This window comes from Marmota flaviventris, chromosome 2 (genome assembly GCF_047511675.1).
Source record: "Marmota flaviventris isolate mMarFla1 chromosome 2, mMarFla1.hap1, whole genome shotgun sequence".
Classification (NCBI taxonomy): domain Eukaryota; kingdom Metazoa; phylum Chordata; class Mammalia; order Rodentia; family Sciuridae; genus Marmota; species Marmota flaviventris.
The window spans coordinates 135,117,618-135,133,796 of record NC_092499.1 but is presented as its reverse complement, the minus strand read 5'-3'; the positions used below and the strand labels follow the sequence as shown (position 1 = coordinate 135,133,796).

General features: G+C 43.5%; 1 protein-coding gene across 2 annotated transcripts in view; it reads left to right on the top strand.

Annotated features, from left to right (window-relative positions):
• The first annotated feature begins 330 nt into the window (after positions 1-330).
• Positions 331-16,179, top strand: part of Tm6sf1 (transmembrane 6 superfamily member 1) — a 26,381-nt gene continuing 10,532 nt past the window's right edge. The window contains exons 1-7 of one of the 2 annotated variants that reach the window (XM_027920199.2): positions 331-422; positions 4,161-4,264; positions 6,489-6,586; positions 9,971-10,074; positions 11,625-11,707; positions 12,338-12,459; positions 15,465-15,569. In XM_027920199.2, coding sequence (XP_027776000.1) covers positions 331-422; positions 4,161-4,264; positions 6,489-6,586; positions 9,971-10,074; positions 11,625-11,707; positions 12,338-12,459; positions 15,465-15,569 — 708 coding nt within the window. Of the gene's footprint in view, positions 423-3,712; positions 3,730-4,160; positions 4,265-6,488; positions 6,587-9,970; positions 10,075-11,624; positions 11,708-12,337; positions 12,460-15,464; positions 15,570-16,179 lie in introns of those variants that run through there. The other variant, XM_027920205.1, reaches the window with a different exon arrangement.

Here is a 16,179-nt window from a genome sequence, read left to right as displayed (position 1 = left end):
GTGAGTGGCCCCACCAGGGTCACCTGTCCCCGGCGGCGGGTGTCGCTGCCCTCAACGCGGTCCCACTAGCCGCTGAGCCCTGGCAGGAGCATAGCGAAGACGCCTCCCCAGACTGCGCCGCAGCCCAGCACATCCCGGCCGGCGCTTCTGGGCGCCGGGTACACTGCAGGTCCGCGGAGGGGACCGCTGAGGGTGCGGTGGGGCAGGGCGCGGCGCCTGGCGCGGGGCGGGCGTCTACAAGGGCCGACGCCGAGGGGCGCGGGCGCCGCCGGAAGCCGGGGCGGGGCGCCTGGAGGGATGCGGTGAAGGGCGAGCGGCTCGGCGGCGGCGATGAGTGCCTCTGCGGCCACCGGGGTGTTCGTGCTGTCCCTCTCAGCCATCCCGGTCACCTACATCTTCAACCACCTGGCGGCCCACCAGGAGTAAGTGAGCGGACGCGGCTGGGGGCGCGTCGGGGGCGGCGAGAGTCAGGTACTTACGCGGGAGACTCGGCAACTTTTCGGATGGGTCTTGGACCACAGGCTGCTGGGCAGAGTTGCGCCCGCCCCAGGGGTTCTGCCCTCCGGAGTAGAGCGGGAGAAACCCCGCACTGGCGGGGCCCTTGCCCAGACCTGTGCAATTAGGGACCAAGTGCTGGGCGCCCGCTCCGTGTCACACCGTGCTGGGGTTATAGAGGTCAGTTGGGCAATTCTCCTGCCCTTAAGGAGCTCAGGGCCAGTGGTCAGCAGAACAAACACGGAAACTACGAGCTTGGCCATGGTATCTTGCGTGTGTCTTATTCCGTTCCCATTTCACAAAAATGTTTCCATGTAAGGACTTTCACATACTTACCATTTCTTAATTTTAGAAGCTGTTGTAAATGACTAGCAGAAATAGCCCTAGTTCTAGGACTGGCCTTGCCACTAATGGGGTAGCCTGGCCTCAGTGCTCTGGTCTGTCAAATGGACTAAATTTGCATCCTGTTGAGATCCGGTGAGAACTGTGAAGGGGCATTATGAATGGCAGATAAGATGGGGGCGGGGAGTAGAGGCAGGGCAGATCAATGCTAAGGATATGGGTGGGACTGAAGGAGGCAGCACAAGCTTTGGATCAAAGCTCTGCCTCCCACTTCTCTGAAGGGATTACTGACTAACCAACACCTTCCCCCATGGGCAGCTGAAGGCCTGGGAGGGCAATGGAAAGGAGCCAGCCTTCGTGCCTGATGGTTTTGGTTGCTGTGGGGAGGGGGGAGGAGGAAGTAACCTGCTCTATTTCTCACAGCAGTTGGTGCTAAGGAAATTGCATCAGTCTATACCCTGCGAACCCCCTCCAGACTTCCAGGTAGCAGACAAGTGTTTGCACACAGGGTAGTGACTTCTCTCTCGCTTCTGTGGGTACTGGTGGTGTCTGCCCTTGATTTGACCCAAGGCATCTTCTGGAAGAAGCAGCTCTGGGTTATGTGCCTCTCCATATAGTACACAGGGACCCTGTGCTTCTGAAATAGCCTATGGACAGTTCCAGTGCAGTGAATACCTGTGTGCTTTGTGCTGGGGACATAGCTATGAATAGGCAAGAAAAAGTTGGGTGGCATGTATTGAAAGAGACATCAACAAATACATAAACAGTAACATGTTATCATGACACTAAACTAGAATGGTTAAGAAGGGGGCTGCTGGTTAGGGAAGGCTTCTTGGAGAAGGTGACACTTTAGCTACAGCAAGATGTGGGGATAAATCCTTGCAGGCAGGGGAACAATGAGCAAAGTTGGGAAAGGAAGTGAATGGGTGTGGTGGAAATTCAGAGGGAGAGCTGCCTGCTGCAGAAGGATTGCATAGAAGTAAAGAGAGGATTTGAGGACAACCCTGAGGTTTGGGCCTCAGCCACAGGGAAAATGGAAATGGCACTTACTGAATACAGACTGAAACCACTGTGCATTATTGATCACATTGTTAAGTCCTACAGTGTTTTCAATAATAAGTTCCAACTATCCTTCTTTTCCTCTTGCAGGTTAAAATCCCATGGCCTTTGACCCCTGGCTCTTCTTTCTCCAATCCCTTTCTTCTATCTCCTTCCCCACAAGTTCAGGGCTAGTCTAGTGTTCATTCCCTCCTTTCAGTTCTCCTTGGGGCTGGCCGTCTATTACTGGACTGTGGCAAAGGCATCCTCCCCTCCCCCCAGCCCTCTGTATATCTCTGAGGCTCAGCCTTCACCTCCAGCTCACCTAGCTAGTGCTTCAGCCTCACCAGACTGTCTTTGCCCCTTGAACACCCTTATAACTTGCCCCTGCTCACGCTGTACCCTCTCTTTCCTCTCTATTGTTGAATGTTGAAGCACACCTGGGCTCTGTGGCCCAGAGTAAGATTCTGCTTCCTTTTGTAGTAGACCCTTCTTCCAAATGAAAGATTTTTCTCTGCTTTGAGCCCACCTGGTCCCTTAACTGCACCTTTCCCATAAGTGTTTCTTTCTTGTGGTCAGAGTTTACCTTCCCAGGGTACAGTTCACCTTAGTGTTGTCCTGCCCAGCTCAGCGTCTTGTGCACAGGAGCTTTACAGTGATGCTTGACTTCGTTAACTCGAGCTTCCTTCATTTCTGGTGGGAATGAAAGTCTGAGAAATAGAAAAAGGAAATAGTGAAGGTTCAGGAAAGAATTGGGGTCTCTCTCTTTCTCTCACACACACACTTTGCTCATTCTCATCCATACATCCCCCTCTCTGTAGACATCTATTCATAGATGGGTGTCATTGATCATCCTACCCTCAAGACTAACAACCCTTTCACCTTTGGGTTAGTTGCAGCTCTTAACCATCCCCCAGAGTTCCTTTTGGATCTGTTTCTGTCTGTTTTGAGCAGATACTGCATTTAGCTGTCAGAAGAGGGTCTTTGGGGACAGTGCTGCTAGGCAGAGATGATCTGCTGCCCCAGTTTCCTTTATTCTTTCCTCCTCCTCTAGAGGTGGAGAGTATGAGAGGATGCTGTGAACCAGTTACACTGCTTCTCATTCTCCAGAAGAGCACCAGCCATGTGATTATGCAGGCATTGAGTTTGGGCCCTTGGTCAGATCAGGGAAGAGGGTTGTCTGCTAATCACCTGCCTCAGGCTGCTCATTGTTAAAACACTTTGCAGCTTATATAGCACACCAGCCTTTTCCCTCTTCACTATCCAGCATCATGTTCTTGACCCACATCAGCTTCCTCCTCCTTCAACTCATACCTTTTGGAGGAACTTGGAGTATCCACTGATGTGCACCATCAGAAACCTCCTGTTTTTGTTTTTCACATGCATACTGGCACAGTCATCATTTTCTTTTCATAAAACTGTTATCTATTCATCCTTCAGTCTATCCATCCATTTCCCTCCCCTCTCTTCATAATCTTCTTCCTCTTTCCCAGGGGTATATGGTGAACGTTATCCGAAGGTTCTAATGTTGGGCTGTGGTGGTGTGGAGGGGTGTCAGCTGAGGAGTGGAGCTTGTAGCAGCTCTAAGGGATTGTAAGAGGGTTCTGGTGTAGCAGGCTATTGGAGTGGCTAGGTAGTTCTTTATCTATAACTGGAAGCACTGTCAGTGCTGGGGATGTAGGAGGGAGAGTGTCTCCTTAGAACTAGAGGTGACCTTGTTGGTCATGACTCAGATTCTATTGAGATGGGTCCCTGCACATAGATTAGGGCTTCTTTTGTTTTTATCCAGTACCCCCAGGACTGCAGCAGTACCTGCCACAAAGGAGTGCACAATATGCCTTGTCCCCCTGAAAGGTGTGTGTAGTCATAATGCCTGTATATTCCCTGGAGGTCAGTCTGAGGATTTCTGGCTGGCCCTGAGGGAGGTGGCTGATTTAGTGGTTAGGCCTGTCAGATGCCAGGGGAAAGGGTGGGAAGAATAGGAATCAGGGCAATAGCCATCTCAGGGACAGGGTAGAGTAGGGCAGAGGCAGCTCCAGATACATCTTGTGAAAGTGAGACAGGTGGGAAGAAAGGAGAATGAGGGCCTATGGGCTGTGTTCCCTGGAAGTCATAGGGCTTTGGCCCAGAGGCAAATAAACTCCATAGGGCCTGAGCTGTAGGCAGAGGCAGAATTATGTATGAATTATGTAGTGCTGGGAGCAATGCATTCAATGGGCAGGAAATTCCAGGCACAATTGTGTTTATTTTGATAAGTGACCACCTCCCTGTTCTGGTTGTTGCAGTTCCTGGACAATTGTAGGGGTTGCTGCCCTTATCCTGCTCCTGGTAGCCCTGTTGTCTCGTGTTCTCGTCAAAAGAAAACCGCCCCGGGACCCGCTGTTCTATGGTATGTCTCCATTGTGTCCACTTGATAATAATACTTTGCTCTCAAGTTACATGTTCTTCATTGGTTGTGAAAACTCTGGGCCTACTGGTAACAGTGGCTTAAAGTGCAAGGGTGTTTTAGGACAGACAGTGTCACCTTGCCTTTAAGCTATGGCCTCTCCCATAAGCTATGGCCTCCCTGGTAGAAAGATACTGCCAGGGCCAGACTTGCCTCTGTTCTTTACCCTCTGACCCCTCAATATGCTCCTACCTCTCACCTTGCTGGACCTTCTTCCTATCTTCAACCTGGTTCTTGTAGTCCCCTTTGCCTGGCGTGGAACTTAGCTATTCAGTGCCTCAGTCTGTACATTTGTATGAAAAAGAAAATAATAATACCTACCATGGGGGTATGTAAAACATTAAATAAGGTAATATTTGTAATGTGCTTAGATCAATGCCTGACAAACATACACATGTTAAATAAACAAAAATGCTATTGATTGAGCACCTACAGCATACCTGGGAAGGCTCAGAGCACAGTAGCAGTATTATTTTATTTAATCCTTACAACAAACATCCTTCCACTTGCAAATGAAGATGCTAGCTCAGAGATGTTTAGAAATATGGTCAGGGTCACATAGGCTAGTGAGAACTGCACTAACCCCAAAGCCCAGGCTCTTTCATTGTGGATGCTGCCTCAAGCAAAGCTGTTAGTGGCCTCTGAGTGCTTCCTGTGCTTGGCATCTTATTTGTTTAGTTTCTGCTTCAGTAATGCTGATATCAAACACTTCAGTCATGCTGATATCAAAACCAAATATCAGTGTCATACAACAACAAACCTTTTTTTTTCCTTGGTTACATGTCTGTGAGTTGGCTGGGGCCATTATGCTTCAGGCTGTGGGTTGAATTCAGGGTTTTTCCATGTGTCTCCTTTTTCTTGGATCAGTAGCTCCCCAGGCCGTGCCAGCCTCATGGCAGATATGGAGGCTGAGGGGGCTAGTAGAAAGAAAGTGATGTCCCTTAAGGCCTTGGCTTGGAGGTGACTACTGTCACTTCCATCCATATTCTGCTGGCCTAAGCAGGCCATATGGCTGAGCCCATCATCATAGGCATGGGGAGCATTCTCTGTCCACAGCAGGCCTTGGCAAAGGTGGGTCAGAAGAATTGTGAGTGATTTGTTTTCCCCAATTCATATATAAAAAACTCTGATGCTTAGAGAAATTATGTTAGTTGCCTAAGGTTTTATGGCTGGTTGGTAGATGAGCTAGGCCAGTCTGATATCAAAGTCCATGGCCTTTCCCTTGCACTGCTCCACTTGCTCTGATCTGTTCCCAGAGCTTCCCTTCCCAGACTAGACTCCTGCTGCTGTCTCCTCTCCATTCACACCCCATGGAGCCCACACTTAACTTACTGATATCTCCCCCATTCTCCTGTACTCTCTGCCTTCTCTTCTTGGCTCTTTACAGCTTGCAAGTTGGAGGCCAGCCTGTGCAACTTAGTGGGACCCTGTCTGAAAATGCAAATGATGTTAGGTGGTAGAGCACCCCTGGATTCCATCCCCAGTATTGAGGGAGGCAGCTTTTTTGACAGACTAAAACATGCTGCATTTGTCTCCTACTGTTTAAGAAGTACTATTCCTTGGCTTATTTGTTGCTTGTAGTTTTAAACCCATTTGGGAGTTTCATACAACTCATTATTAATAAGATTCTCTAAGATATGACAGCTCTCCTTCTTTCATGTTCAATTATACTGTCTCATAAGTATTCATTTTTTGAAATCACTGGCCTATTTTCTTAAAGATATTGTTATTTGCACATCAGCCACCTATCTCCTTGGCATCGCCATTATGAAATAGGCAAACACCTGGGACACACTGTGAGTTAGCCTGTGTGGTAATCATTGAGATGATTCACCTCTTCTGTTATTATCTTAAATCTGGCGGTCACTGGTTTGCTTCTTTAGCCACTCTGTTATTGCCTTTGTTCCTGCTGCATAGGTGGGATGAGTCAGTGGTAGCTTTGTCATTCTTCATCCCAATGACTCGTGCTCTGTCAGTGAGAGTTCTTGGGCGGGCATGGGGAGGTCATGAAAATAGACAGGTGTGGTCTGCTGGTCTGTGTTGACAAGTGTCCCCAGCATTTTCTGGAAAACATCAGAAACATTCCATTTATTCTTAGCAAATGCCAAGCTCTTAGTAATTATTTTCTGCACTACTGCTTTTTAAACTGCTGCTTTCTTTGACCTAGTGTATGCAGTTTTTGGATTTACCAGCGTGGTGAACCTCATCATAGGACTGGAACAAGATGGCATCATTGACGGGTTCATGACACATTACCTGCGAGAGGTACGGAATTGCTTAGTGATTGTGAGGCTTAAACCAAATGGTCAGCAACCTGGGCCACATCATTCAGTCCTCTCATTTACTGTAAACAGGTCTGATACATTGCATCATTTCCTATCATAGATTTAGGCTTTGCTCACACGGTAAGTGAAGCTGAAGGATAAGTTGAGATCATGGGAATTGGGAAGCAATTTCTTCAAATGTTCTGCTCTCATAACTCTTCCCTCATTCCTGACCCACCACATGACTTATCTTTTCCCTTTAAAAGAGGAACTGTAGATGAATTTAGTTTTTGTGTGTCTGTTAATATATTAATCTCAGAAAGTGCAAACTGGTCTCAAATTTGCAAGGTACCAAACACTGAGGCACTTAAGTGATTTGATTATGATGATTTACCCCACCTCCAACCAAATCATGGCACTTGAGGGAGCTAGTCCTATTTTATTTTATGGTGGATTAGATCCAGCCCCAGAGAGGGTAAGTGACTAACTCAAGGTCACACAGGAAATAAGCAGGGCCAAAAGCATAGTCTTCATCTGTTTCAAATAATGGGGGGCTTTGTATGCCACCTAAGGGGGTTTGGGTGTTATCCTGTTCATGAGGTGAAATTTTAAATTAGGGAAGAAGGCAGTCAGCTTTGGGAAGGATGGGATTATGGGGGGAAGGGTCAATGTTATGAGCTGGAACACCAGTAAGGTTTCTTTTGAGGCAACAAGACATGAAGGTGGTCAAACAAAGGCAGCACCTGGGAAATAGGGAGGGGGTGAGCTTCAGAGCATTTGGCTGGAATGAATAGGACTTGGTGACAAGTTGGGGGTGAAGTGGGGGTAAGGCCCAAGATGACTTCCTGGTTCCTGCTTTAGAATTTGGAAGAATGCTGGTGTTAGAAAATCAGAGGCATCTGTTGAAGTAGACTTGGGTCACAAGATCTGCTTCCTACTGTCCAGGGGCTCATTGGGTGGTGGGGATTGTCCTAGGTGCAGTGATAGAGGCTCATCTGAGGCACAGAGGACCTAACCATGGAAATAGCCAGGGAAGGCCTTATCAAGTTGGTGACATTGTTATACCTATTTTTAAAATGTCCATGGGAGAGGATGAGAAACTTCTGGATGGCCCAGAGAGATGGGAAGGCATTCCAAGGAGAAAGGACTACTTGGGTAAAGGCTTAGAGAGAAATACCATGTGTCTTCTCCTGGGTACAGGTTTGCAGGGATGGTGCTGAATTCATTGAGGACATGTGGAGTTTCAGGTACTTGAGGGACATCTTGGCAGATGTTCCAGTTAATAGAACTTTGTAAATTTTGAGCTCCAAGGAATGGTCCTGGCAGATTTGGGGGCTATCTGAATATAGTTGGTACCAGCAGATCTGAAAGGAGAGGAACTTATTTGGGAGATGTGGAGAGAAGGCAGCTAAGGTCAGAACTTTGGAAACTGGGGCCAGGAGAGGAGGAGCCTCTAAAGTGAATTGTGACAGGTAGAAAGAGACATAAGAGAAACCCAGAGAGCCAGGCCACTAAGTCCAGAAGAGGAAGGCTTCAGGAGGGAGGTGGCTGACCAAAAGGCTAGAGGTCAAGCTGATGAGGGTGGTAAGCATTGGGGCAGATGGGGCATGAGAAGAGGAATTTGGATGGAATAGTAGTAAGGTCATAGGCCAGATTCTGGAGACGTGGAAGCTGTATAGAGGGGATGGGGCTTTTCCTGTAGGCAGTAACACGCTTTGAACAGTTTTAGAGCAGAGTGACATGCCAAGAGTCAGGCTACATGACTCTTCATCCAACAGCAGTGTTGGCTGAGAAGGAGGGGAGAGACAGGGAGATCATTTGGAAATGTAGCAGTGGTTCAGGAAGGGACACTGAGGCTTGACTGGGCTGAAATGAAGAGAAAGGATTGCGTGGGATGACACCAGAGAGAGAAAACTGATAGGATTTGCCAAAAGACTGTAGGAGAGCAAGGAATTAGGAAAAGAAAAGATGGGGGGGGGAGGGGGGAGGGAGGGAGAGAATGAATGAATGAATGAATGAATGAATATTGAGATCCTGTTGTTTTGACCTGGGAACTTGAGTGGCATTGCTGTTAACATAGAGGTGAGGTGGGGTGCTGGTTGAGGGGAGAAGCTGATGAATTGGAGGAGTTCCAATGAATTTGAAGGGCTCATGAACCATTCTGCTAAAGATGTCCATCTAGCCACCAGGATAGGCCTGCACTGTCTCTGGGAGCCAGGTATGTATGTGTGAATGATTGAAACCATGAAATGAAATGGTATTAGTTATCTAGTCAGGGCATGATATAGAGAGAAATGATGTGGGCCAGGCAGTGGTGCAGAAGTATAATTTTGGTGATGTTTCCTCCTCTGATACGATTTTGATTTGTGGGGAAAGATGATAGAGCATTCCTTTGTCCCAGGGAAGCGTGAAGCTTGAGAGAATGCCTGGCTTGGTAGCTGACTGATCTGCACTCTTCTTATTGTAGAAAGGACTTAAGGTTCAGTGGCAGAACACTTGTCTGGCTTGTGTGAGATCCTGGGTTCAATTCCCAGCACCGCAAAAAAAATAAATAAATAAATAAATAAAATTATGAAAGACTTAAGGCATATTAGGGAAACATGAAACAAGCCATGAGAACATGCACATGGGAGAAGAAAGGAAAAAAAAGAAAGTGGAGGCAGAAAGACAGTAAAAACCAGGCATATTTGACAGTGATATTGTAGTAGCCACCTGGACAAGGGAAATGTGGTTTATTATATAATCTCATCTTTGTAAAATTCCTAAAATTAAAAATTTCTCAGAAGTATGAGTCTTCTTGAGAGTACAGTTTCTGCTGTATACTCACTTCATGACTATAGGCAAGTCTTGTAACCTCTTAAAGCCTGTTTCCCCCCTGTGAAATGGAATTAGTTGTGTCCATACCATAGGGCTCATGGGAGGGTTGAATGAAAGGTTGGTGGGAAGCTATGAGTTCAGTGTTGTCTCGCTGGAAGTAAGAGGGGCATGAGTTTCTCTATGACCATCCCAGCCAGCCATGGGATCAGTATGATAATGCCAGCCAGTAAGCAGGGTCTTGGCTACCCCTCTGGCCATAGTCAAATACCTCTGGCTTCAGTGAGTTGGCCATGCAGCCAGGATGGCTCACACTGCCATCTGCCTTTGTATTGATGTATGTTCATCTGTCATAGAACCTTTTTTTTTTTTTTAACTCTTGTGGCAGTCCCTAGTTTTGGCAGCTACAGGATAAAGTTATATTTTCAAGTTCCTACCAATTGAGTAGGAATAGTTTCATTCTAGAAGACTAATACCAAGTAGTTCTGCTGTTTTATTTTACTTGCAAAATAGGTCTGGGGTTCAGCATTTAACTGAGTATTTAAAATGGACTTTTTAATGTTTTCTTTAGGGTGAACCATATCTGAATACTGCCTATGGGCACATGATCTGCTACTGGGATGGATCTGCTCATTATCTGATGTACCTAGTGATGGTGGCAGCCATAGCTTGGGAGTAAGTCTGTTTGCCTGCTGTGTGTGCCTTTGCTCTCTTAGCAAAGATAAATAGGTATGTAAGGAACATGTATTTAGAGAGGCAAATACAGTCAGGTACATTTGGACCTGAATATAAGTTCTGCAGGTACATGTCCAATGTGGCTTTATTTTTCTTGCACCACTGCCTTTTTTAATGTGTCCTGGGATTGCTTCCCCACCCTAGTGAAGCTCAGGCAGTCTGACTTTTAGCTTTCTGATCATGTTTTCTAATAATAACAAGTCTCATTTTCAGGAATTCAAGCTCAGCACATTCTGATTCAAAACTTCAATCTCATTTTAAAGCTTTTCCCCATTGCCAGGTGTAGTTCTGTGATTTGGGGACCTTCACCCAGCCTTGGGAGAGTCTGTCATAGTCCTTTTCAACTCTCTATGGCCGTCTACTCTGGGAGTGTATGGATTAAAGTGTAGGATTAAAGAAAGAGGGGAAGTCTTATGTGACAGTTGCTGTTTTCTGGGTACTAGTGTTCTCTACCATGAAATGCTGTGTCTTGTGGGACACCTATATGGGCTCTTTGGAGACCACTATGGCAAGAACCTCTGCATCGTTCAAGTTCCTGAAGTAAGCAATGCTGTCTGGCTGAATTTGACTCTCCTGTCCGTGACAGTTTACCCATAGCTTCTTTCCATATCCCACAAGGCACACTCTTTGGGGAGGCTTCTTTCAAGATGGCTCCAGCTACCTTCCCAGGCTTTCCCTTGGCTCCAGGTTAGAGAAAGTCATGCATTTCTGCCCCATCTAAGGTTGAAGTGATGCTTGATTGGCTGTTCCCCCTTTCTCATCATACACTTGAGGATAGCTCCAGCTAATTCTTATTTGTTCCTTTATGGACAATACAAGTCATTGTGAAAGGTCCTCATGGGGTTGGCTGCATTTGGCTTGGGACTGGGATAGGGCAGAAAGCACATAGTGTTCTCCACTTCTGTACCCTTCAGAGAATCTTCTTTTGAGCTTTCCATAGCCTCCTTTATTGTATGAAGTTGAGTTATTGGGTTATCAGTTGAAGCAACATTTCAACCAATAATCCAACATTGAAGATTGTGGGTATATGTCTAGCAGCTCCTTTAAAACATGGAATATGTGTCATGTACTATCTCTACTTTTGGGGCTTTGGACAAAACTCTGTTGCCAAGGGAAAGTGCGTTTTATATTGTTACTCATACTTACAATGATTTAAAATATGGATCCAGTTTCTTTTCTTCTTTTAACTTTCTCTTCCTTTTCATGCTCTTTTACATCTAACAGGGAGTTCTGTGACAGTGATGAATACATTGTAATTTAACAGCAGATTGAGGTAGTAAGAATAATTTCTTATTCAAAGGGATACAAAGAAGGTTCTGTAGTGTATTACATATGGAGATGATGTTTGATTGCTAGGATTCCTTTTGTTTGATTTATTACTCTTAATTCATGCACTAGTTAGAATAAAACATAATATTGAGGATAGTCTTTTCTAATAATACTCTAAGACAAGTGTGCTAAGTCAAGATTTTTTTTTTTTTTTGTTACAGGGAAAATTATAGAACCATTGGCCTATATTGGGTAGGATCCATTATAATGAGTATTGTTGTTTTTGTGCCTGGAAACATTGTAGGTAAGAAACTTTATCTTAAAATTCACTTTCCTTTTCTGCAATAATGGGGATTTTTTTAAACAATATGTAGATTATTTTGGTTATTAGAGAACTAAGAGATTTCAAGATTATAAAAAACCTGTTCTGTAAAATTATTCCTGTTCCTTTCTGTAATCTTGACTTTTAAGAAGTGCCTTTAAGCAGATTTCAGAAGAGCGCATTGAACAATTATGACAGTTAAGTATCACAGATTCCTAACTTTTTGAAGGATAGAGAGGCTGACTCCAGCATTTGTGGCAACATTTAGTGTGCAAATACTTGTTACAACTCTTTGCTATATATATAAAACTCTTGACACACAATGAGAACTCAACAAATGTATTTGGAAATTGGTAAAAAGTTATTATGCATGCTGGAAACCAGGATGGTATATTACATATATTTTTTAATACTGTTGACAGGATATGCCCATTAATATCTACATTTTAAATTCACATTTTCTTCTTCATCTCTTTAAATATAATGTCTGATCCATAGAAAAATTTTAGATGATTTGAGATGGGGAGGTATCTGCAGGTATCCTAAATATTACTTGTGGTTAGATATGCTTTGGGTAAACATTTGAATTTCTCTTTCTTCTCTTTTAAATAGGGAAGTATGGAACAAGGATTTGCCCTGCATTTTTCTTAAGCATACCATATGCTTGTCTTCCTGTCTGGGCTGGTTTCAGAATCTATAATCAGCCATCGGAAAATTATAATTATCCCTCAAAGGTGATTTTATTAAGTTTAAACGTAACCTGTTTTCAAATGTCCACTGGTCACTGAATTGAGTTATACCTCTAAGGACTGGAGCATCTGAGGCGAGGCATCAATCAGTGTGACTCTGTTGATTGTGTAACATTTGTTTACATTTCCGTTGATGTGACCAGGCTGGTTGGCTTCTGTCTGAATACACCAACTTCTATTAGACAGGCCATACTTTTGGAACTTTATCAGATTCTGCATTAATGTGTTAAACAAGGTTCACATGTGTACTTTGTCTGAAGTTATTAATGGCTTGGGTTTGAGTACCTGGAAACTGTGCATATATTGGCCCACAAGGAGGTTGGAGAGCTACTGCTATTCAAGGTAGTCCACATAGCCATAGGGTCTGATTCCCAAGAAATCCAGGCACATGGAGATTGGCTAGAGGACCTCTTCTGAGATACCTCCCTTCTATTCACAGCCAAAGTGGGCAAGGTGAAATAATACTGACCTGGCAGGTACTCTGTTAAAAGTCTTAATATCTAACCTAGTGACATCTTTCTAAGTTTCTTTTCCATTTATAGGTATTAGATCTTTTTTTTAGGAAAATATTTTTTAGTTGGCAATGGACCCTTATTTTATTTATTTATATGTGGTGCTGAGAATCGAACCCAGTGCCTCACATATGCTAGGCAAGCACTCTGCCACTGAGCCACAACCCCAGCCCCAGGTATTAGATCTTTAGACAAGATCCTTTAAATAAAGCATATAAATGCAAATATAAATCATACGATAATATAATTATCAGAGTAATGGTTATTTATTTTACACCCCCCACCCTTTTTTAGGGATGGTACTGGAGGTTGAACCCAGGGGTGCTTACCTGCTGAGTCATATCCCAAACCCTTTTTGTTTTTTATTTTGAGACAGGGCCTTGCTAAGTTGCTGAGGCTGGCTTTGAACTTCTGATCCTCCTGCCTCAGCCACCTATGCCACTGGGATTACAGGATTGTACCACCACATCCGGCCTACAAAAACATTTATAATAGAACTCAATAAAATTATTATTTTTTTCCTTGATGCTGGGGATTGAACCTATAGTCTCCTGTATGCTAATTATCTTCTCTACCATTGAGCTAAACCCACAGTGTTAAAATATATTTAAACCTACACACACTTTATTTGTAAACATTTAGACACCTGCTGTGTTAAACTCAGGCTGGCACACTGTTGCTTTTACATCCCTTTGAGGAATGAGGTAGTTGTTAAAAAGAAAAAGTAAATAGCAATCCTGGCTTTAGCCCCGTCTTCCCTGCTTTCAGAGGCACCATGTCAGTATGCCATCAGAATAATCATAAGACCCACAGAACCTTTAATTATTATTTTTGATGCTAAAACACAGTGATGGACCAAATGCAACCATCATACAGTGCTAACAAGAACCTAAGTTTATAAACTTAACAATCCTTCAACCTAAAAATTGAATAGTCAGTGACCTATCCTAAGAAATTCATTAAAGAAATGCTGTCAAAGATTTTTATGTACAGCTGGGTATGCTGGTGCACACCTATATTTCCTGCTGCATAGGGGGCTAAGGCAGGAGGAGTGCAAGTTCAAGACCAGCCTGGGCAATGTAGTAAGACCCTGCCTCAAAATAAAAAATAAAAAAGCTGGATTTTATAGCTCAGTAGTGGAACACCCGTTCAATCCCTAGTGCTGCAAGCAAAAAAGATGACAAAGATTTATGTACAAAATTGTTCACCATCACATTAAATTTGACAGTGAAAAATATGTAAATGCCAACAGTGGGAGAATAGCTAAAGTGTGTTTCCATATAGTGTTAAGTTTTGGAACTTTTAATAATGCAGGAAAATGCTTATTATATAGGTAGTTGTTGAGTGAAAAGAGACTGCAAAATTGTTTATATATTATGTTCTAATTTTGTGAAAATACAGATTTTAGCTGTCCATGTCTGTAATCCCAGTGACTCGAGAGGCTGAGATAGGAGGATCAAAAGTTTGAGGCTAGCTTCAGCAACTTAGTGAAATCCTATCTCAAAATAAAAAAAATGTGCTGGGGTGCTGGGGTTGTAGCTCAGTGGTAGAGTGGTTTCCTGGCATATGTGAGGCACTGGGGTTGATCCTCAGCACCACATAAAAATAATAAAATAAAGGTATTATGTCCACCTACAACTAAAAAATATATTAAGAAGAAAAAGTGCTGGGGATTGATCTCAGTGGTAAAATGACCCTGGGTTAAATCCCATCTCCCCTGCCCCAAAATGGATTTTATATGAATATGTATATATACAAATGAATACAAATGTAAATATGTGACTAAAAAGTGATATGACTAGTTCATGGTTTATTTATTAATATTTTCTTAGTTTTCAAATGAATGTATCTTTTAAAATCATGAAAATGTCATTTCAAGAAAAAATCTGGGGGCTGGAGATGTGGCTCAAATGGTAGCGCACTGGCCTGGCATGCGCGAGGCACTGGGTTTGATCCTCAGCACCACATAAAAATAAAATAAAGATATTGTGTCCACCTAAAAACTAAAAAAAAAAAAAAAAAAAAAATCGGGGGGGCTGAGGCTGTAGCTCAGTGGCAGAGCACTTGCCTAGCATGTGTGAAGCACTGGGTTAGATCCTTAACACCACATAAAAATAAATAAGTGAAATAACGGGATTGTGTCCAACTACAACTAAAAAATAAATATTAAAAAAAGAAACAAAATAAAGGCATGCTGTCCATCTACAACTATAAAAAAAATAAAAAAAAAAAAAAAAGAAAAGAAAAAATCTGGACTAACAGAGCTGGAAAGGCCCTTCAAGATCACCTGGTCTCATCTCTTCATTTCACAGAAGGAGTGGGGATGACGCTCCTAAAGTTCCATGGCAAGTGGTATATGATATGAATTGTGAATCTTCAAAATTCTGTCATCCATCATCATGGCATTCAGTGTTTAAGGAGATCTGAGATTCTTCTTTGGCACTTTGGGCTTGCTGTTTAGATAAAACTCTATTTTAGGTTGTACAAGAAGCCCAAGCAAAGGACCTGCTGAGAAGACCACTGGATTTAATGTTGGTCATGTGTCTCCTCCTGGCAACTGTATTTTGCTTGTTCAGAGGCTTGGTAAGCATAAGAGATCAAAACAACATTATTATCCTATTAATGCTTCCAAAACTCCTGAAAATGTTTTTTTTTTTTTCAATCAGACTTCTTAGCAAACAAACAAACAATTTTTTCCTGTTAGAGCCTGGAATTCTGGACCTACTTCATGCTGGTCTCTCACCCTCAAGCCTCTGATCCCAAGGGGTGACTACATCTTGGGTTGTTTCATACCACCTCCTTTAGGTCCCTAGGTCAAGCTTCATCGAAAAGTATCTTCCTTACCTTATTTTAGCCATTAGAATTCAATTTTCTTGGATCCTTTGATGTTTCTGATTTAAATGTAAATATATTTGGCAAGGATGATATCCTAAGACTCATCTAGCTGTCACACAGAGCATCTCAAGAGAAGGGGCAATGGGACTGAGTAAGAATTCAAATTCAAAATAAACAATTCAAATCTATGTAGGGTCATGTGAATTTCTCACTGGTAAGAATAGTGTTGAGCAAACCAGCTCCAGGTTCAGAGTCTGGGTATTGATGTGCATGATAAACATTAAGGGCATGTGGACATTTCATTTTTTTCTACTTTCCCTTTATAATTTTTATAATATGAAGGATAAGAAAAAGACCT